At 35.1% G+C, this 22,243-nt stretch overlaps 3 protein-coding genes and 1 long non-coding RNA gene across 7 annotated transcripts; 1 reads left to right on the plus strand and 3 right to left on the minus strand.

The window, feature by feature from the left end:
• Positions 1-950: 950 nt before the first annotated feature.
• Positions 951-7,989, minus strand: LOC8262519 (putative clathrin assembly protein At2g01600). Of its 2 annotated transcripts, none has more exons than XM_048374218.1 (15): positions 7,584-7,989; positions 7,403-7,472; positions 7,200-7,297; positions 6,664-6,802; positions 6,438-6,565; positions 5,610-5,705; positions 5,467-5,517; positions 4,709-4,774; positions 4,525-4,590; positions 4,355-4,435; positions 4,180-4,260; positions 2,695-2,868; positions 2,496-2,586; positions 2,265-2,386; positions 951-1,518 (listed from the first exon to the last, which is right to left on the minus strand). In XM_048374218.1, exons 1-15 carry the CDS (start codon positions 7,671-7,673, stop codon positions 1,165-1,167), a joined length of 1,707 nt encoding a protein of 568 aa, XP_048230175.1. In that variant the 5' UTR covers positions 7,674-7,989; the 3' UTR covers positions 951-1,164. The 2 variants fall into 2 exon arrangements, with proteins under 2 accessions (XP_048230175.1, XP_002527787.1); XM_002527741.4 differs by having other exon boundaries at positions 5,610-5,702; positions 7,584-7,988.
• Positions 7,990-9,501: 1,512 nt separating this feature from the next.
• LOC8262520 (probable NAD(P)H dehydrogenase subunit CRR3, chloroplastic) lies at positions 9,502-10,620 on the minus strand. Of its 2 annotated transcripts, none has more exons than XM_015724547.3 (3): positions 10,243-10,620; positions 9,989-10,131; positions 9,502-9,902 (listed from the first exon to the last, which is right to left on the minus strand). In XM_015724547.3, the coding sequence occupies exons 1-3, from the start codon at positions 10,506-10,508 to the stop codon at positions 9,778-9,780; spliced, it is 534 nt and encodes a 177-aa protein (XP_015580033.1). In that variant the 5' UTR covers positions 10,509-10,620; the 3' UTR covers positions 9,502-9,777. The 2 variants fall into 2 exon arrangements, with proteins under 2 accessions (XP_015580033.1, XP_002527788.1); XM_002527742.4 differs by having other exon boundaries at positions 9,989-10,134; positions 10,243-10,606.
• LOC125370100 lies at positions 10,369-12,669 on the plus strand. Its single transcript, XR_007215897.1, has 2 exons — positions 10,369-10,509; positions 10,936-12,669. It is a non-coding gene; the product is annotated as an uncharacterized LOC125370100 (long non-coding RNA).
• LOC8262521 lies at positions 10,889-22,154 on the minus strand. 2 transcript variants are annotated; one of them, XM_015724545.3, is made up of 9 exons: positions 21,650-22,154; positions 20,433-20,783; positions 20,134-20,349; positions 13,737-14,389; positions 13,305-13,401; positions 13,149-13,202; positions 12,950-13,068; positions 11,856-12,055; positions 10,889-11,743 (listed from the first exon to the last, which is right to left on the minus strand). In XM_015724545.3, exons 1-9 carry the CDS (start codon positions 21,914-21,916, stop codon positions 11,106-11,108), a joined length of 2,595 nt encoding a protein of 864 aa, XP_015580031.2. In that variant the 5' UTR covers positions 21,917-22,154; the 3' UTR covers positions 10,889-11,105. The 2 variants fall into 2 exon arrangements, with proteins under 2 accessions (XP_015580031.2, XP_015580032.2); XM_015724546.3 differs by having other exon boundaries at positions 11,856-12,046; positions 21,650-22,153.
• Positions 22,155-22,243: the final 89 nt, after the last annotated feature.

The raw sequence follows: 22,243 nt of genomic DNA on the forward strand, positions 1-22,243 counted from the left end.
TTACGCTTATAATGCTAGCTCAAACTGAAGGCGGAAGAACAAAAGACATTAGGGGTTTCCCTGTCTCAATATAAATGAAGCTAATTGTGATCAAGCTAGCTATAATCATAAAAGTTATCCATAATTGTGGTAATTATGCTAATCATGCTAACATTAACAATAGTCAGAAAAAAGAACTGTAGCCGTAAGGGTTAGTCTGATGGTAAAATTCAATGCACTGTAAGCAATTTGGACTTGTAAGAAGTGAGTAGGGCCAGGCAATAATTAGCCTAAACCAATTCACATCAGGCACATGACCCATGTTAGGCCTTGGAACTCCATCTTTTTATGTAGTCAACAACATTATAAAAACACTGAACCCACCTATTGTGCACAATTCAAAAGCAAATTAGGTATCCAATCCAAACAAGGGAAACAAAGGGAAAAAGGAAAAACAAACAGGAAATAGCTTTCAGACAAATTGCTGCAATGGTTTTAGTTTATTAATCCCAAAAAGAACATTGAATACCTCACAAGAAGATGTTGCTTTCAACAAATGGATTCTTCTTTAACTCTTCAACCCTCTTTCACAAGATGGACTGATTCTCACGGTACAATTCCCTATAGAATCCTGGCACTTGAGACTAACAATGAAGATACTCGACAATGTCAATACTTTTCTAAGGAGCGAAACTGTTTCATGTCATTATTATTATTATCACAAAATCTCATTGAGACTGTTTATTGAACTACAAATTAGCTAATCAAGTCCCAATCTAATAGCTAAAAGAACAACATTCTCGTGATACCATAGAACCCAATTAATACTAATGTTTGGACTTCTTTTCTTCTTTTTTTAAAGAAAAGGGAAATGCATCTAAATGTCAGGACGAGCAATAAACAAGTACTCAGCGCTACCTAACCAAAGGTTAAATCTGTACAGTGTTAATCACAAATGGACGAGAGAGATCTTTAAGAAATCACTTACAATTATTTATGATCCGTATCAACAAGTTATTACATAATACACTATTCACTTGCTAACTTTTACACCCAAAACAAACTCATGATTTATGCCGCAAACCATCAATCTTGTGGGTCCACAAGCCAACCCACGTTGCTTTGCTCATTTTCAATCGACAAAAACCAACTGCGCATCACCTAGATTACAAAGTTCCAATGCGATTACAAAAGGCCTGTGCTTCCAAATGGATTGTTTGAATGAGGATGAGTAACAGTATTCACGGGAAAAGTCCCAAATCCTGCATCGCCAAAAGGATTTGCAGGGCTCATCATCAGATGTTGCTGCTGTTGTGGCTGTGGATAGGTTGGTTGGTATGGGCCGAAGGGATTGGGAGGCTGTTGAGTCATTGCTGCCATCTGCACTGCCGAAGGAGGGGCAATGCTGTTTGACATTGCAAATGGATCATGTACCTCGAATGGATTTGGAGCTGGAGCTCCATAAACAGGCTGTTGGGCAGCTCTATATGCCACATCATCATACAAACTGTTCAGAGTAAGTGTGTCCAATCCACCGGCCTAACAAACATTAGCAACAAATTTCATCAGACAGATGGACGCCTTATCATTTTCAAATCAATTTTTGCATAAAGATCACTACTAATAACTGAATCCAGAATCAAGAAATGTAGTTCCAAATATCAGGGGTCGGACATAAATCCATTGAAAGTAAAACTATTTTACATGGAGCCCAACTTCAAACATAATTCTGTCCAGAACATCACCCATAACAACTAGGCCTAACAAAATGATAAACGTACATAAAATCATTTAAGTTGATAAAAGCCATATTTACATATTAACTATAATCCAACTATTCCTCCTCATATCCATGTTTCAGTTTCCACATCAAACACCCTGACATTCTCACAAGCCATAGAAAACCACTTCTGTACCTGAGTGGCACCTTAACCGTGTCAAGAGTGGCAACTAACCTATAAAGATATCGGCATTTCTATTTGCAATACCACAGTATCAAACCAAGTGGATTACAGAGAAAACTACTCAATTTTAATTTTAAATCTATGGTCATTCTGCCCCTTGCTGCTGCTGAGTTGTAACAATTCCTTCCAAGTCGCACAGGCAATTTTAACATAAGGGAAGCATTTTGGCCACTATGGAGTTATGTCACAACATATAAAATGGTTAACCAACAAAGAGAATGGTTGGTAATTTATAATGTTAGTAATTTTGTTGTTCAAACAATAACCATGGGCAATAAGGCACCAAAAGGAATTAAAATTCATCAGAAAAGAATGGCCTACCAATTGCCTGTCATTAACTGAAGAAATGTTAGCACTCGGAGTGGTAACCAAGGCAAGCTCCCATCCTGTAGGATCAAAATCTTTTGGTTGACCAGCACCAGAGTTGAAAGTTGGAGCAGCATCTGCAAAACAAGAAGAAAATTTACCTGTATAAATAACTAAAAAAAGAAAGTCCAATAAATAGCACAAATTATATAAACCACGAAGCAAAAAAAGAAAAAAAAGAAATACCCTGTTCAAGTGGAACTATGGCCAGAGCCAATGCATTTCTTTCTTCAATTGCTGATGCAGCTGATACATCAGGGCTGGCATAATTCAGTCCCTGTAACCACCGAGGTTGAGGAAAGAGGAAGCAGAAGATGAGTTAGGAAAAAAAAAAAGAATTAGATTATATAATCCATCAGCCAACATAAGCCAATAAATGAATTACCAGTAAATCTCCAGTGTCCATGTTGTTTTGAGGAGGCGTTGGAGGAGTGGGAGGAGCAACCTCAGCATTGGCAATGGCAACATCTTCTGAAGGCACTGACTCAGGTTCGTCAATGGGTAATTTGGTGTCTTCAGGTTCAGAAGGACCCTCTTCTGGTCTGTATGTTAACTGAAGCTGTTTAAAGTACCCACATGAGTCCTAAAGCATCCTTCAAACGATGTTTCTTCACAAGGAAAATTAATTAACAGACATGAATATCAAGTACACAAGAATGGTGCAAAAATTGGGTCTAATATAATGAAATTTTTTCTACCATTTAGGTCTGTCAAGAGACATAGTTAGTGAGATTTAAGGATACTACATCCTTTAAGTCAGCACCCTGGCTAATTTTCAATTTTGTCCCTACTTCCTTCTGCTCTTACATCACTCATTAAGGTCAATAAAAATGATTTTTGTTTCAGACAGCCAAACCATCCTAAGAAACTTCCCCCATCATGCTTGTACATGTCTCTTTACCAGTAATCGATTCCTACACATGGATCCTAAACAAATCCTACTTCTCCTGAATTACTCCAGCTCAAATTAATTCTACAACCCAAAAATGCTTCAAATTTAAAATAGTTAGCCTTCATGCAGCTCCTTCAGACATGACATTCCGCCATCACCCATATTCTTCCTACCAAGCATGTTGCCCTTTAACAGCCAGGGACTTTGACACCATTATTTATAGTTGGTCTAACAGCTAATAGAACAGAATAAAATGTTGCCAAACTCGATTCCTTTATTACATTCTTGAGGAAATAAACTCATTTAAGTCTTACTTTCAGTCCTCATCACGACATAGTATTGAATGTCTTGCTCTTAGCAGATAATCAATCCTTACAGTGCGCATTAGTTTGGTGCACTTCTCCCTTTTGAACTAGGACGTGAAATCAAACTTCTCCTCAAGAGAACATGGTAGGATTTAGAAGAGACTGAACTCAATGCACTAAGGATCTGGTGGCCCTGGAGGAGAGGACTATAGCAGCTCCTCCTGTCTCAAGGATCCATACATGCCTTAACAGTGTGTGGCAAATTACTCTTGTGGACGGGTTTGGGTTTGGATTTCACTCTTCGGATAAGTTATACATATATATACATATAAAGCACCCAACTATGTACCTTCACAAACCAAGAAAAATGAGTTTGTCCCTTTCATTAGTGAAGAAGCCTGTAAATGGTCCAATATTCATATCTTTTACACCTTGACCCTATACCTAGATTGGCTAAAAATGATTTCATGTCATCGTCAAAGTTAACTGATCAGCTTTGTATGCTTTGTTAAAAAGTTGCATCTAAGATTGGAAATTCCAATGATTATCAGTCCAGTTCAGATAGACTAATTTAGGAAGCAGTATTATGCAAAAACTAAAGGCGAGATAAATTCTACAGCTTGTGCTGCTGCAACAAATAGTTTGACCAAGATATCATAGAAATTGTACCGACCAACGGCTCACTTGGAACAGTAACAACCCTGGGTGCCTCTCTTATGTACTCTTCCATGGTTGTTAAAAAGGATTGTGGAGGCTGCAAATGAAAAAAAAAAATACAATTATACTGAATTCCAGGAGAAACTTAAAAACCAAAAGAAAAAAAATTATATCATGTTGGCATCAAATACTTCTCTCAAAACAGGAAACTGGAAGTTCCTAGCAAGTTCCAGTCCTTTGCAGACGTCATAGAAATCAGAAAGACTACCAGCCTGCAAGCTAGAAAGAAAGCCCCTCTCAGTATGCTGCCTAAAAACTTTTAACCAGAAACTGATGTTAGAAAAATGATTCACAATATGACCTGCTGGCCAGCTCGTTTGTAAACATCAAGGGCCTTAATAGCTTCATGTCTTGGCATCTCAAAAAACTGCAAGCATATAAAAAATTAACACCAGAACCAAGACAAGTAAAAATAGCATCAATAGTTGATCCCATGAAATCAAGGTAACTCTTGCATAATGATTAAAATAATAAAACCAAAATACCTTGTCCACAAGATTGATAATTCCATCATTAATAGCGCAATATATTTTAAAACTCTCTTTCAGTACCTGAAAAGTGCATAAATCCGCAGCATGATTAATCAAATTCTAATTCTAATTCTAATTCTAGTACATGTAGGGGAAGCATGAAATCAAGCTCCACCCATGTCTTCTTCAATTTGAATAACCCAGCCAGTTTACTCATCCCCCGCCATCCAAAACACCACTGCCCTCATGCCCAAACATGGTATCCAACTCTATTTATTAAGAGCATAAATACATGCATTCAATGAAATATGGACTATTCTGGGCAGAATTATAAGAATTAAGAAATTCAGTTCATATCCATGATCCATAAGTTGGCAAATGAAAGAAATTGCTAAAAATAGCAAAAGATCATATTAGCATTGCCACATTTCAGAAACATGAGAAAAATAGGAAGCAATAAACGAGGATTGAAGTGAATTCTTTTTCCTGCATTTGGATGGGATTACACTGAATTTACAGTAAGGTTGTCCTCCCTCCCCCTTTATGCAACAAACACAGACACACATATAGCACTTTTTCTTTTTTCTTCTCTTGATACAATAATATTCTGCCCCAACAAGCATATAAAATAAAGGCTTAGTTGAGTTGAGTGCTACCATGATATTATTAGGGCATTGTATTGGAAATCAAGCACCTCAAATACACTTAGAAACAATTATAATGCAAAAAAAGGATTCACTGCAAGAGGAAAAATACAGAAGAGAAAAGAATACCAGTGCTAGAGCATACTGTATAACATAATTGCCAACAGCTGCACCTTCTGGCTGTAAATACAAAAGGAAGTTTTTCATGTAACTACGCCAAACGAACAAATAAAATAGAGTAGAAATTTTTAATAGGTTTCACAAAAAGATACCCGACAACCAACAAGACGATACAGTAGCTGCTGCAAAGCAGGCAACTGTTCCAATAATTCTTCACTGTCCAACTCCCTGGTTCGGCTGTAGCCCTGCTTCAAAAAGAACAATAATTGACAGAAGAAAATATTTAAAAACTGAAATACCGCAAAATAGCCAATACAGCAACCAACAAAATTACATAACAGCCTTAAACCGCACAACTATTACATATCAGCCTTAAACCGCACAACTTTTACTTTCTGCATTTGTGTTGGAGAAGTTACATTGCAATATGCATCACAGGAAACAAATTAAAAAACAATTCACAAGTTTTCACACACTAACTTCCTAGCCACATGAAAATGCATTATGTGAAGCACTATTTAAGTGCAAGCCACTATAGGCGAATGTGAATAAACTATTTGTGCAATTCCATCTCATATCTCATTTAAGGAGAAAAGAGATGACTCAGGAGTAGTTTATTAACAACAATACAAGTTATGATCACTAGATTGAATCACAGAAAACCCAGAAGTTGAAAAGGGCTTGAGCTAACATGAGTGTAAATGCACTTTTAATAAAGAAAAGCATAGTGGTCCTTCAACCACATACTGCCAACAGGACAAAGATGGCATAACACTTTGGTACAATCACTGTTCCATAGCGAGTTTTATAATCTTGTGCTTTCACCTTTTTGAGAGCTTTAAGTATCTAATCAGAAGAACATCAAATGCAGGTATCTTCATAATAATAATTAAAAGCACTGCCGAGAATATATACAAGTCCTCTGCCTTGTGATTTACGATCTTTACCAAGAAGTCTAAATAAGCATTTCCAGAAGGTACCTTATCCTGCCCTTGGACAGGTCTTGGAAGACGCTCAGCTTCAATGTCATACTTGAGAATTCTAAAGCATTCAAGCCGTTCCTCCAAAAATAGTGCATAGGTACGTACCCAGGCAGAACAATCCCAAGCTAAAGGAGAAGAGAGAAAAATAATAAAACAATAAGACATAGCATCGAGAAGCCATTAAAGAAGACTCGGGGCGAGAGGCAGAGAAGTGCAAAACTACCAATAGGACTTGAATCATCCTTGAAATTAGAAAGTTGTAGGATGCGTCCTCGCTGCGAGAAATTCACTAATTCTTCTTTGAAAGTAGGATCACCTTCCCTTAACAATCTATGGATGACAATCAATGTTTTCAATGCAACCTGTTTGTTAATCGGAAAGTGTTAGAGATGATAAAACTTCCAATGCAAGCCAATCTTATCTCATTTTGATATGGGAACAAGAAAACCATGTGCAGCTAGAATTGGATTTTCATATAGAAAAACTTATAACAATGTCACAAGAACACATTAGAGACTTAATAACTCAATAGGACATCATCAATTCGCAGCATTCAAAAATTGATAGAGGATAAATTTAGAAATGATGACCTTCTATGCTAATATGATACTGATCCTGATTGTAAGTTCCAACATCAATGTGCGATTACATAGGCAGTGCATAATAAACTGATTATAATACTATCACAATAACGGACCCATACAAATACTAGATTATAAAATAGAGAGCAGAGTAAAAAAGAAAAGAAAAGAAAAGTACAGTCCAATTGTGAGTCTTGGCCAATCGGCGAGAAAGAGCATGGATACAATACTGAACATCAGCACGAGGCCTAATCGCTGACGTGGCAACTAAGATTTCTGCAGCAACGAAAGAAAAGAAAATTTGTATCTCAAATTCGGATCTGCCTATCAAAATTCCCCAAAACTAAGACTAAAAAAGGAAAAAAAAAAAAAAAAACTCACTTCGAAGGTGCCTTTCTTTGGGAGGACACTCGACGTGGTTGGTTGCTTTCACAATAGCCACATCCAATTCCTATTATTAGAAAAAATAAATATAATGAAATCTCTTCGTAATCCATTCAAAGGAAAAGAAAAAAAAAAAAAGAATAAGAAAAGAGGATTTAGGTGTTGATTGAAAAAATACCGCAAAATCGCTATTGACATGAGCGAGACCGACTTTTGTGGAATCTTTGAGAGCGCCATAGGCTTTTCTCCAAGTCTGGAGCGTTCCCATTTTTAATCTTTATAATAAAATTTTAATTAAGAGATATCGAGAGATCAGTCAGATCCTGGTTTCTCTCTTGGGCTTTTCTTTTCTCTCTCTGTATCTATGGTACGACAGTACGTGGTGATTAGGCCTTCTCTCTCTGTATATGCAAATCTCTCGCTCCCTCAATATTTCAATCTCTTTGTGTTTGATGATTGAGAGAAAAAAAAATAAAAAAAAGTAATAAGTGTGGAAATTATCAACCGAGGAGAGGCAGAGGGAGTCTGAAGAAGATGCCTTCTTTCAGTTTGCTTTTTAATTTTTATTTGTTCAGTTTTATTTTCTTAATTTGTATTTTTTGTTAGTAAAATAAAAAGTTTTGTGTACAACTAATATCAATCAATATGCTTTTCTTTTGGTACAGGTTTTTCCAGCTTGCCAGTTTCGTTGGCTTTCGGTGGCCCCGGGCCAACATTTTGGTCTCTCGTCACTTATTTATTTATTTTTTATTGCAATCTACTAATCAACAAATTTTAATTATAAAGTTAAACATTTTCTTTTTAAACTAATTTAAAAACTATCTATTATACTAAGATAGATTAAACATATTTTTCTGATAGTGATTGTTTAGCTTTAATATAAAAATTTGGATGAGGAGAATAACTATGAGAACAAATTTACCATAAATTATTGGTTTAAGTGCAAAATTCATTTTAAAAATAAGAAATATTATATAAAAATTTAGTAATATTTATTGTTTGGTGGATAAAATCTTAATTATTTTAATTAGTTCTATTTATATATTGAAATCAATGATGAAAATGTATGATTTTTAACAATACTAAAGCATACAACTTTTTTCTATATAATGATAAAGAAAATGAAGGTGGAAAGAAAATTAATTGCAATTTTTCTAAAATAGAAAAATTGCCCCTAATATAAATTTTGTCATTCATAATTCAAATAAAATACAACATATAAAAGATAAACAAGATAATATATCCCGTTTTATTAAAAAGAAAAAGATCATATATCTCGTATTCTTAATATCATTTTACGGTATTATCAAATTCTGCATCGATCCTATGTCATCATGTTTGCATAAGCATCATCATACAAATTTTTTATGCCATAACTAATTATCTCTGACTATGGAATTCAAGGTCCAGAAACCTGTGAACTTCTCGTGAATCAAATAAAAATAACTTCTCATTTACTCATTTCTCCTTCTTATATTTATATATTCTTTCATTTCACATAAATTTAAATTTATGGGTGATTATATAAATTTTTAATTTTTAATTTTAAAAACAGTGATATTAATTATATTGATAGTACTAATTTATATAATATTAAAAATTAATTAATAAATATTTATAAAATTATTATAAAATAATAATAATAATAATAGTGGTGTAATACAAAGATAAACTATTAATATTTTAAAAAATTGTAAGATATTTCAAGAAAGAGAAAAGAAACAAAATCCACACAATCACTATTACCAATTATCAAATCTACCCATGAAGACAATTCAACAAAAATACAATCAGAAAAGGATAAAAAAGAAATAACAAATGAAAGAATAAAAACAAAATTTAGACATCATTTCCATTAATATTCAGTTTTAGCTTTTTAGTGGAGGCAAATGATACCAATGCATAAAGCAATAGAATATGTAAATCAGCAATCAGTTGGGTAGACTGACATCCGGACTGTTAGATTTTTAATGTGAAAGGCTCCTCAGATGTGTAAGGAAATGAAATTGCTTATTATATATAGGACAGAATTGTCGAGTTAGAAGTTATGCCATTATAGTCAGATGATCAATTAGTTTAATTAAGCATAGTCAAACTGCAGGAACAAGTTAGGCGACTAGTCTTACCATCCATTATTGACCAAATATTACATACACAGAGAGCTCAATATTGGAAACAAGTGTAGGGAAGGCTGCATATGACAGACAATCTTCTCCTATAGCACTTGCAAAGAAAGGAGTTTCCTCCCCCTTCCTCTATATATAACTATTATGTTTAGATCTTGTAATTTTACGGTATAATTATTATACACCTTTACTGACATCGACCAAGAGAGAGCAAACATATATAAAAATTTTGAGTATGATTTTTATTCACATGAGGAGATCATCAAGAAAGGGAGTGCTGAATGGTAGCTCTACAATTCCTGAAGTCACCAAGAACATGAAAATGTAAATTGGCAGAACCCATTTGAAGAAAAACATCAAGATTTGTTTACCTGCCGAAAAAGGGAAAATACCATTTTAGAACCAACAAGAAGAACTGGAGTCGCAAACTAAAAGCAGCAATTGAAAAATAAAGTACCAGAAGAACGAAATTGTCCCTCGGTTTTATCAGTTAGCCACTCTCCGGTCTCTCGTAGCTTCTTCTCCACAGACCCCTCTAAACCACCAGCATCATCAGGCAAAAGGCCCTGCACAGTAGAGTTGCTATGCTGCTCCAAGCCACTACTGATCATCATTAACAAACAAAAGTCATATAGTTAACAAGAAAAGCTGATAATTCCAATACAAGAATCAAGAAAATGAAGAAAGAAAGAGAGATTAAGAAGGACAAACTTGGGCTCAGAATCCCGATAACTGCCGGCTCCAATGGCACGTTCGATGCGGATAAGATTGAGTTGCTTTTGGAGTTTGGATTGATGGCGCTGCTTTCTTGGAAGGGTTGGGGAAGTAGTTTTTGTTTTAGTGGTAGGAATTGAAGGCTTGGGATCTCTAGCGCTGGAGTGTGGAGGAGAAGGAAGAGAAACAGAGTCGTTGTTGTTGGTGGAAAGAGAGGCATAAACGAAAGCTTTGGCGAGGCAATGGCAGGATAAGCAAGCCATGGTATGCCACTGATTCTGCTAAAGATAGGAAAAGTATAAATATTGATCGGATAAAGAAATATCTCTTCATTTCGAAAATTTACAAGGATTAATTGTAAATAAATCTAAATTTACTATAGAGACGAAAATTCCCCCGAGACTAGATTGTCAAATATTCTTCTAAAACTGTTTTTTTTTTTTTTTTTTTATTAAAGGTTAAAATTGAAATTAATTTTTAATATATTCGCTAAAGTTTTAAAATTAAAGAAATGTAATCTTTGTTGATGCATAAGCTAACTCAAAAGTATTTTATCTGTTTTTTGAAAAAAACAATTAGTTGAGCAGTATCTGATTTTTATCCTTTACTAAGTTTTTTCTTAATAATTAAAGCCTGTCAAACATATAATTAATGAAATGTTTAATAACAGTTAATCTTTCATGTTTCAAGTGGAAGATACTACTTTGTTTTTCACAAATACAAGGGAAAAAGATGTGCTGTGGATTCGTAAACTGAATGCGGTTGTAAAAATAAGAGCAAAACTGATCAGCATTCGTACAAATATTTACATTCAACACATTGCCTCAGGGTAACTACCCGCTGCAGAATTTGTGGTCTCCTCATGAAGCTAGAGTCCTCAGCAAATGCAATGCTTGATTCCATTGTGGCTTTTGTGATAGAACAATTTTCCTCAGAGCTGGTACCGCTCCTGCAGCTATAATTGCTGAATGATTTTCACTGTCCATGCTCATATTATATAAGATCGACATTGCTGCTTCTACAGTCCTCTCGCTTCCTCCTTCTATTAGCTTCACCAATGGAAATATTCCCCCTGAGGAAGCAACAGCTGGAATAGCATCTACCCCCCCCTCAGAAATTATTCTGTTGAGTTCTACAGCTGCAGCTTCCTGCACTTCCGGAAAGAAAGTGGATTTAATCTGCTCTATCAATCTGGGAATGGTCTCATAAAGAGTTACTTCAGTGTTGATGGGATCCTCAAATTGTAGGCTAGGACCATATTGTGAACTGAGTTTCACTAGGCAAGCAGCAACCCAGTTTTTGTAATGAAGAGGGATGTTTGATTTCAAGATTTTACGTAGCAATTTAGTGAAATGGTGGGCGTTCGCAGCGCGGGAAAACTGATCTGAATCTAGAAGCACGGTGAGTAAACGGGATGCTGCAGATATTGCCAGACCAGTTTCTTCAACTTGAAGGGCATATAGTTCTGGCTGCTGATTTTCAATATCAGAATCTAATTCTGCCAAACATCAAAAGACACAATAGATTATACATTTGAAACAGTATGGGCAATTGAGAGATTCCAATTACATGGAAAAATTACCACATGTGAGTTTATAAACGTGCCATACCACTCATTACTGTTTGCTGGAAAACAGCAGCCAGACCAGATTCAATATCTGACGAGATGATTAAGTCCATATTTGCATCATTAAGTGCCAGAAATTCAATGACAGTAGCCACTTTTCTTTGTAAATTTGAGGATGAGTGCTTCAGTATCTCAACAAGTCGAGCAATGACAGAGGAGTCCAGCAGATCTTGTCTGAAACAGCTTCAAGTTGTTCAGAGGGTAAATACAAGCTTCATTATCTTGATTTATCATAAAAGTGCATAAAAATATAATGAATCAGTAATACAGTTATTCAGCTCAATATATGACCAACTTCTGGAAAATAAAATCCTATATAAACTGACCTGCTACAGACACCCTAAAAACGCTGGCTTATAATTTATATTTTTGCCTATTTTATATTACTTTGGAAAGCTGGCTGCAGATCAATGAAATAATTATAATCAAAAGCAAATGTGGACTTGGAATCAATATAGGCAAAGTAGGCACTGGGCTCTTCATCAAGATGCCAATTATCCTATCCCACAGCAGTGTACCATGTGAAGCACTTCAGGAGGCTGGAACTTGTTATGAAATAGAACACTTGGTAAAGCATGTCTCTTATTAAATCTGTTGTGAAAGCTATTGTATGCTGGGGTTAAAAATGGGAGAACAAGAAGGTTATTGTAACACACAGCGCCTTGTTATAATAATACATTTTTAGCAAGCAAGACAAACATTGGGGTGAATTCTCCACACAAGAATAAGCTAAAAGTTGTTAAATCATGTAAAGAATCAACCGCAGCATGTAATGGGGACATTTACTCATGTGTGAACATTCTATGTCATCAACCATACATGCAGTTCAGATATTTGCTAATCAATAAACAAACAACACTCAAGCGTGCATGAGATAGACTATATATACAGGCTTGAGTGTGCTTGGCACTTCCACCAATAATACAGACACCAAAAAGTAAGGGGCATTATTATTTTACTCATCTTACGAATCACCTGAAGGAAATATTTACTTTGCAAAAAGCACAATTAATGATGAAGAAACAAAAAAAAAACTTTTACAGAAACAACTATGTAAAAAGAAAAGGAAGACATTACCTGGTATTGATTTTTGACATCGACATTTCATCTATTTTTGTAGTCAATCCACTGGAAGAATCCAGGTCTCTTGTTAAGTCCAATCCCCTTTTAGATCCGTTAACTGGTCCATTATAAAACTGGAACACATCATCATACCTGGTAAGCCTGTAACGAAACACAAACTGCAATAATTTCCTGCAACAAACTGCTGACTTACCTTTGATTTCATTTCTTTGCTAGGATCTAAGATTCGATTTAGTACATTCAAGGCCTGCATTGCAGCATTTTCGCATCATCAAATACCAAATCAGATACATCATCTATACATTTAGGATAAAGAAAAGTAAAAACAAATAGAATAAGGGGTAACAACCTTTTCCATCATAATTTCCAAGGTCTCTGAGTTTTTTAAGAGGTCAATCAAGGGAGAAATTACACCTTCAGCTTCAATTATCTGACAAACAGTATTGCTGCATCAACAAATTATAAGCAAAATATTTAATGTAGCATCACATGTCAAAATCATAGAAGCTATCACTTCATCTCATAAGCTATTAATATCATGCTTAGGAAAAAGAATTCACACTTGTGTTTGATGCTTCACAACATACTGCCAATAGCATCAAAGTCTGATATAGAACAAGGTCAACATGACACAACTGAGAAATGAGTAAAACCTATATGCCTAATTGTCCCACTTCAGACTGTTTAAGTTGACAACAATGCTAGAAGACAAAAAGATGTGTTTCCAACATAACTCCAGGTATGAAAATAGGTTTTGAAGCAAGGGAACTAACAACAGTACCTGGCAGACAATCTCTCCAAAGCACCAATAACAGCAAGTCTGACAGCATCATTCTTATGATATAAGAGCCGGACTAAATGCTTGATTGCACCAGCTTCCTTGAATGAATTTCGCATATGTTCATTAATAGATGCATCAGCAATTGAATTTGCAGCTCTGGATAAGGCTGACTCATCTTCAAGTTCAAGAATTAATACTAATCTGGCTACACCATCCACCCAAGGCAAAATTGTAAATTGCCTACTAGCAGAAAATTCAGTTTGAGATGATTTTGCATCTTCCACTTCTATAGACCCAGAACGAGCAAGAAATTGTTGCTTAGATCGTCCAATAATTGCTTTCATCTTTGCATCCTCTATGTTTGTGTTCTTGTCGTCAATATTTAATCCAAGGAGCAAATCAGAAGCACCAAATCTTGAAGGGCCCTTAGAAGTCCGTTCAATCTTCATACCATCAGGTAAAGTAGGCCATGCATGCAGAGCTGGAGTATATGACTTGTAGGCAGTTGCACCAATGAGTGGGACAGGAACCAGACCTTCATCTATGACAAGAATTCGATAGTATTCATTCTTAGCAAGTTCCACAAGGGCATTTCTTGCTTCCTTCCTAATGACCTTGTATTCATCTTCAATATCAGCTTTTAAGAGAACTGCCTGCAGCAACATCAGAGGAGATTAAGCTTCTTAAAATAGGCCAAGCAAGCATCGAATGAAGGGGAACTGGGATGTCTTGCTAAAATTTCACATAATTTTGTATGGACTTGATTTCTTCACAAGTTCATCCTCAAACGGAAAACAATAGGAAATAGCAAATGTTGAATTTAATATCTCTATTAAATTTTTAAAGTGTCGATATCTTGTTTAATGATGCAAAACTCTTATTCAATCATCTTGTGAAGAAGTCCCAGATAGAGTACTGTGACGCAATATTGGAGCATTGTTTTTTTCTTCCAAGAGAACATATAGAGCCAATTCAAGTTGAAGGAGTTTTAATTAGTCAAAGAAATTATGAAACAGGCCCTATCTACATCAGCCTAAACAAAAATGCATTGGGATTTTGCCAACCAAACAAAATACCACTGACTTTCTTCATAATGTATGTATCCGGTCAAGCTTGTCAGTTGAGTTTCTATGATTCCTTACTCTAATGCTTGTGCCATTAAAAGTCATCGTGCCTAGAGGAACTGATGCAAACCCAAGCCTAAGGAGCCAAGTAGCTAACTAAGTTGAGGAGATCAAGTTCCAAGCCTAAATGATCCATCAACTAATTTTGTTTCTTTGCATTTGTCTGAGCATTGGATCGGTGCCTATGATTGCCACTTTCACTTAATACTCGTGTTTATGCTCCCTAGATATAACCAAACCATCATAGTAGATAGAGATTAGAAAGAGAGGCACAAAACAAACGAGCAAAATGATAACATAGGTAAGATTTTGGATCCAATAATGAAAGAATCACCAGTTCTTTGTTCTTTTCTATACAACTAAGTGTAAGGATCAAATCAAATTCATTTAAAATAATTTGAGTCGAAGTGTTATTAGGTAGGTTCATACGAATTTCACCTTGTTTTTATTAAGCTGGCTCATAAAATTTGGAACCACGAGAGTTGTTGACCAATCAATCCCTCTCTCGTTCTTAATTTGACTTCAATTTATTCATCTTTTTTTATTTATTTATTCATATTTAGCCTCTAGTTCCTTCTTATGGAAAGAGGGCTTTCGCACTATAAAAACTGCATGCAACCAAATACTTGAGGCTAGTGGGTAGATTATTTTAGTTCTCTACCTTGTGGAAAATCAATTTATGGGTTATTTCAAGAACTTTGCGGACTTTTGAAGACCCATACTAGCGAACCTAGACTTATCACTCACGTCCTTCCTTTATGTTGCTAGAGGTCACTTATAATTTATGGGAATGATTAAGGGACAATTGATTGTTCCATCAGTTGGTTAAAGTGTTCTAATTAAAATTAAAGAGTTTAATATTAAACTCCCATTACTAATTAATAATGAACCTAGAAAGTCACATACGTTAAGATCAACTCAAGCACAACGATGGACTTAAATTGTACCTCAAGTAGGGACACTAGTATCTTCCGAAGTTAAAGTCCGTAAATGTCTAAATAATGTATAATATATAAGTGTTATATATTGAAGGAGCTTGACACATGTCATCATAAAGAGTTTATAGTGACATATATTTGTACAGTAGCTTGACACGTGTCATCATAGAAGGATTTATGATGACACGTATTAAGAAAGTAGCTTAAGATGCGTCATCATAAAAGCATTTATGGTGACATATGTAGAGAAAGCAACTAGACGAGTATCATCACTAAGAGGGTTTTATAATGACATATATCAAGAAAGCAACCTGACATGTGTCATTACAAAAGAGTTTTATAATGACATGTGTTAATATAGCTTGACATTTGTCATCATAAAAGAGTCTTATGATGACATGTGTCAATACTGCTTGATACATGTCATCACAAAAGAGTTTTATAGTGACATGTGTTTGTACAACTGTGTTAAGGATTATAAATCCTTAACACTATATAAGAGAGTTTCTTACTCCCATTATCATATATAGTGATATAATTCGACATACTTATGATTATAATAAGATTATCATAGTAGAAAACTTGAAAGAATAGGAGTTCTTCACCTTTAATGATTGAATAGCTTTCCTTAAAATTGATTATGTGAGATAATCTAGGGGGTTCGCAATTGTGAATCTCTATTTAATTCTCTAACATAAACATCATCAACAATCAAGAAAAGTTGTGTTCTTCATGTTCATAAAAGAAAAGTTATTTACTTTTTCAACTTAAATCCTCAATTGCAGCTTGTAATCTTAATTTCTATGAGATATAAAATTTTTAAGAGCTTCTGCTGTGCCACTGCGTGTGCTTTTCCAACAAAGAAATCACAAGTTTTTTATTCTCTTCCATGCAGCTAAGCGTAAAGATCAAATAGAACTTTTGTAAACACAAAGGAGACAAAGGATATAAAAGAAAGGAAGGACTTGAGGAATAAGTCTCTGTTCACAAGTATGAGTCTTGATAAGTCTGCGAAGTTCTTGAAAGAATCAATAACTTGATTTTCCACAAGGTATAAAAATAAAATAATATGCTCACTAGCCTCAAGTATTTGGCTACATGTTGTTTCTATAGCGGGAAAGCCCTTATTACATAAGAAGAAAAAACTAGAAGCTAAATATAATTATATAAATAAAGAAAGATGAATAAACTAAAGTCATATCAAGGACCAGACATGAGTTGACTGGTCAAACACTCTCGCAATCCTAAATTTTAAGAGCCAGCTTAACAAAAATAAGAGAAATTTTGTTTGGCCTAACTAATAGCACTTCGACACAAATTACTTCATTATATGCGTCCTAAACATCAAAACACTTACATTTCCACTTGTATTATGCTTGGATTGATAAAAAACAACATGACTACTCCATTATACACGTGGATTTATGACTCAAAAGAGAAAAAATAAATGAACAAAATGAGAATATAACTAGGATTTCAGATTTATAAGGAAAGAAATAACCAGTTTTTTATTCTCTTCCATATGGCAAATGTAAGGATCAAATCGAAATGATTTAAAGACAATGGTAGATAAAGAACACAAAAGAAAGGACATGGGAGATAAGTCTAGGTTCGCAACGAGTCTTCAAAGTCTACAAAGTTCTTGAAAAAACCCATAACTTGATGTCCTGAAATATAGAAGACTGAAATAATATGCTCAAAATAGCCTCAAATATTTAGTTGCATGCATTTTCATGGTGCGAAAACCCTCGTTCAATAAAAAGAAGAAACTACAAGCTAAATATAAATAAATAAAGAAATAAAGATGAATAAACTAAAGTCAAATCAAGAACCGGAGAGGAGTTGACTAGTCAACAACATTTGTAGTTCCAAATTTTATGAGCCAGCCTAACAAAATAAAGGAGAATTTGCATGGGCCTACCTATTAACAATTCGGCAGAAATTACATCATTATCTGCATCCCAAATATCAAAACTCGCGCTTGGATTTGTACCTCGTCCTACTTAATCATCAAGTCACACTCCAATGCCACCAGTCAAGCTTATGAATTGCATTCCCATGATTCCTTAAGCCAATTCTTATGTCATCGGGAGTTAGAGGAATAATGAATGATGGAGACCTCAATGGTGCCTGTACCCGATCAACTAATTTTCTTTCTTCGCATTTGTCCAAGCATTAGATCAGTGCCTATAATTGCTGCTTCCACGCACTTTCACTCTACACTTGTGTTTATACTCCCCATATCAAACCAAACCATCATACTAGACAGAGATTAGAAAGTGGGGCAAAAAGAAAAGAACAAAATAATTACATAGGTGGGATTTTGAGTCTGATAAGGAAAGAAATCAAAACTTCTTTGTACTCTTCCAAATGGCTAAGCATAAGGATCAAATTGATTTTATTTCAAATCCTTGTGTCATAAGGAGTCCTCGTGCCTATAAAAACAAGGAATGACGAAGATCCCAATGGTGCAAATCCTTAATTGGAATATTTGGGCATGGCTCGATTCTCGCTATTCCCTATCTCCTCCAAAAGATTTGTCTGGATCATTCAGAGAATAATATCAATACTCGATCAACTAATTTTCTTTATTTGCATTTGTCCAAGCATTGGATCAGTGCCTATGATTGCCGCTTCAATGAGTTTTCTCTCAACACTAATGTTTATACTCCCCAAGTAAAACCAAACCCTCAAACTAAACAAAAATTAGAAAGAGAGGCACCAAGGAGATGAAAAAAATGAGAACATAGGTAGAATTTTGGATCCGATAAGGAAAAGATCACAATTTTTTTGTTCTCTTCCATATGACTAAGTGTAAGGATCAAATCTAATAAATTTAAACACAAGGGTAGACAGAGAACATAAAAGAAGGGAAGGACAAAAGTAATAAGTCAAAGTTTGCTAGCGCAAGTCTTGATAAGTCCAAAAAGTTCTTGAAAGAACCCACAACTTGATTTCATGCACTGTAGAAAACTAGAACAATATGCTCAGTAGCCTCAAGTATTCGGTTGCATGCAGTTTGTATAGTGTCAAAGCCCTTATTCTATTAGAAGAAGAAACTTGAAGCTAAATATGAATACATAATAAAAAAAGATGAATAAACCAAAGTTAAATTAAGAAGCAGATAGTAGTGGACTGGTCAACAACTCTTGTGCCCAAATTCTGTGAGGCAGCTTAATAAAAATAATTGAAAATTTGCAATGGCCAACATAACAACACTCCGACCAAAATTAATTCATTATATGCATCATAAACATCAAAATGGTTAAATTGCTGCTTGTATTACGCTTGGATTAATCGAAAACAACATAATTTCTCCCTTACGCGAATGGATTTACATCTCATCTTGCTTGGTCATCAAGCTAAGTCCCAATGTCACTAGTCAAGCTTGTCAATTGCATTCCAATGTTCCATTATGCCAATCCTTGTGTCATCAAGGAGTCCTCGTGCCTAGAGAAAAATGGAATGACGGAGATCCTAATGGTGAAAATCCTGAATCGTAAATATTTGGGTGTGCCTCAATTTACATCATTCCCTCTCTCCTTCAAAAGATTCATCCGCGATCATTCGAAGAATGATGTCAATACTCGATCAACTAATTTTCTTCCTACGCATTTGTCCAAGCATTGGATCAGTCCCTATGATTGTCGTTTCCACGTGCTTTAACTCAACACTCTTGTTTATGCTCGCCAAATAAAATCAAATAATTATACAAGACATAGATTAGAAAGAGACGAACAAAAGAACATAAATGGAAGGAAGGACATAAGTGATAAGTCTAGGTTCACTAGTGCGAGTCTTTATAAATCCACAAAGTTCATGAAAGAACCTACAATTTAATTCTCCGCAAGGTAGAAAACTGAAATAATATGCACACTAGACTCAAATATTCAATTGCATGCGGTTTACATAGTGTGAAAGCCCTCATTCCATAAAAAGAAGAAATAAGAAGCTAAATATGAATAAATAAATAGAGAAAGATGAATAAACTAAGGTCAAATCAAGAACTAGAGAGGAGTTGTGTGGACAACAACTGTGATATTTAACATATCACTAAAGAGTTTTAAATCTCGCACTCTTCTTTCATTGATCAAATGTTAAATAGGTCACAATGAAGAACCTTCAACTAAATAAAAGATGTCAACTTCTTTTGAACCCTTAGTCCAACAAATTCTCATTGAACCATCAAAATGACTTGAGAAAGCAAAACCCTGTCCACACTCTTTAGTTTTTTTTTCTCCACTAGAAACCTTTATTAATTGTTCCAGCACTAATCACTGGATTCCAAATGACATCATCCTGAACAATCAATTTAGAATATGAAGGACTTCTTACCAACTTAGGAATTAAGCCTGCCTCAACCATGGTGTTATGGTTAGATACGGTCAATGCCAAATTGGCCAAAACCCCTCCCGCAGCTTCCTTCACTCTTATGTCCTCATCCTCCAGTGCCTTAATAAGAACTGGAAGGATATCACTATTTGTAATTTTGACTCTGATCTTCTCATCTACAGACAAGTTCCACAAAGCACATATACTTTGCTCCTTTACCTGCATAAACCAGTTCATCTCTACCTCAATGTTCCAACACCCAAAATCATGTATTGAAAACTTCAAATTATAAATTCCTATACCTCAGAAGTCAAGGAAGGTTGACAGAGTAATCCAGTTATCTCCTCTACTGCTCCACTTTCCGCTACCACATCTCTGTATAGATTAACCGAAGCTATTGATCGTAGAAGGCCAGCTGCTGCCTCACATGTAGAACTGGAATCCGACTTGAGAAGATTTATGATGAGATTGACACATCCCTGAAACTGCATGATGTTATCAACACACTTCTTTCCTCCCAGTGAATATTTCCATAATGCCTCTACAGCCTGTTCTCTATCAAGTGGATCATTGTCTAACCCAAGCATCCGAACAAATAAGGGCACGTAACTGTCGCCAAAACTAGATGAATTTTTCTTTGTTTCCTCAATTTTCTAGGATTAGCGAAAACAGATTGTATCAGTATGTAGCTTAAATATATGACCATTTGCGAACAATTTATGAAATGATACTTCTTGTCTTTTTCCTACCAACTAGCAGCAAAGCATTGGCATTGAGTTAAGAACAGAAGTTTAAATTATGCTAAAAACAGATGTCTCGTTCCTAACACAGTAAAAAACCATGGTTGTTCTTCTTTTTATATTACTAGAATCATGTTCAGTTTCTTCACAAGTTCTTATTAATACAGGTCAATGACCACAAGCATATGTTAAAAATAACTTCAAGCACTATCCATCTAAAATCACATAAGCTATCTTCTTCAGATCTCTTATGGACCACTTCAATCAAGCAAGCTCTTTTCCCATTTAACACACAGGAAATAAGTGTGTGCTGCATTCCACAATATCTTTACAAGGTCGAGTATGATAAGGGCTCCCCGTGTTTGTTTTAGCTCCTTTCAGCATACTACTAGGAACGCCATAACCAGAAGAATCAACATGAATTTCCGCTATAAATACTCATTCCATAAATTACACAGCACATAAGTCAGAGATATGTCAAAACCAAGTACACCCACTGAACAATATAATGATTAATGAAGATATTCTAGGAACGCCATAACCAGAAGAATCAACATGAATTTCCGCTATAAATACTCATTCCATAAATTACACAGCACATAAGTCAGAGATATGTCAAAACCAAGTACACCCACTGAACAATATAATGATTAATGAAGATATTCTGTCCACGAATTATTGAAATGAATCATTACTTAGAAACTCTATCGACGTATTAATCCTGCAAATATATAAAACTAATAACCACACTGGCAAACAGAAATCAGTTTAGGGATTACACTGTACTCTTGTTGTGGAGTGGGACCACCATCACTAGAGACCTTTGCAAGAACTGTACGGAAAGAACATGACTTAAGGTTAAAGATAGAGTTTTTACTAATGATATGGAAATGGGCAGTATTATAAGAAGAGAGTGATAGTTTTCTTGATGTGGGTTTTCTGGGTCTAAGAGTTGCAGTGACTTGTATGTTGTGGGTACCAAGGGAAGAGTGTTGAAGATAAGTAGACTTGAGAAGGAAGTGAGCTGAGACTGTTGCAGCCATCATCTCTTGGCTAGAACAACACTGAAATTTTGATCATTCAAAACATTTGTCTGGTTTCGAGGTTATTGAAAAAAATGGACCTTCTTGCTGATGTATTGGGTTTTAGGGGGTTTTTCCCTCTCACAGAAAATTCTTTTGTTAGACAAAATAAGATAATTTGGAATTTATAAGACAGACGATGGGATTCTAAATCCTTTATTTTTTTGGTTGAATTTGTTTGGAGAACAGAAAGGAAATACTGGAGTGGAGAATAGACATTAATAAGAAGTGGGCCTAAAAGAACTATGTAGAAGATTTTGGATAATTAGAACTTCTACTAATCAAATTCTA

This window comes from Ricinus communis, chromosome 5, assembly GCF_019578655.1.
Source record: "Ricinus communis isolate WT05 ecotype wild-type chromosome 5, ASM1957865v1, whole genome shotgun sequence".
NCBI classification, from domain to species: Eukaryota; Viridiplantae; Streptophyta; class Magnoliopsida; order Malpighiales; family Euphorbiaceae; genus Ricinus; species Ricinus communis.

What these genes read in the sequence shown, in the direction of transcription:
- LOC8262519 (XM_048374218.1), bottom strand. Translation starts at nt 7,673, where the DNA reads ATGGGAACGCTCCAGACTTGGAGAAAAGCCTATGGCGCTCTCAAAGAT. An exon ending in CTGTCCAAGGGCAGGATAAG is followed by an intron (nt 5,706 to 6,437) that starts GTACCTTCTGGA and finishes TTCTTTTTGAAG; the next exon opens with CAGGGCTACAGCCGAACCAG. An exon ending in ACAAACGAGCTGGCCAGCAG is followed by an intron (nt 4,436 to 4,524) that starts GTCATATTGTGA and finishes TCTAGCTTGCAG; the next exon opens with GCTGGTAGTCTTTCTGATTT.
- LOC8262520 (XM_002527742.4), bottom strand. Translation starts at nt 10,508, where the DNA reads ATGGCTTGCTTATCCTGCCATTGCCTCGCCAAAGCTTTCGTTTATGCC. An exon ending in TATCGGGATTCTGAGCCCAA is followed by an intron (nt 10,135 to 10,242) that starts GTTTGTCCTTCT and finishes AATGATGATCAG; the next exon opens with TAGTGGCTTGGAGCAGCATA. An exon ending in GGGACAATTTCGTTCTTCTG is followed by an intron (nt 9,903 to 9,988) that starts GTACTTTATTTT and finishes CTTTTTCGGCAG; the next exon opens with GTAAACAAATCTTGATGTTT.
- LOC8262521 (XM_015724545.3), bottom strand. Translation starts at nt 21,916, where the DNA reads ATGATGGCTGCAACAGTCTCAGCTCACTTCCTTCTCAAGTCTACTTAT. An exon ending in GCAAAGAAATGAAATCAAAG is followed by an intron (nt 13,069 to 13,148) that starts GTAAGTCAGCAG and finishes GATGTGTTCCAG; the next exon opens with TTTTATAATGGACCAGTTAA. An exon ending in CCAGCAAACAGTAATGAGTG is followed by an intron (nt 11,744 to 11,855) that starts GTATGGCACGTT and finishes GATGTTTGGCAG; the next exon opens with AATTAGATTCTGATATTGAA.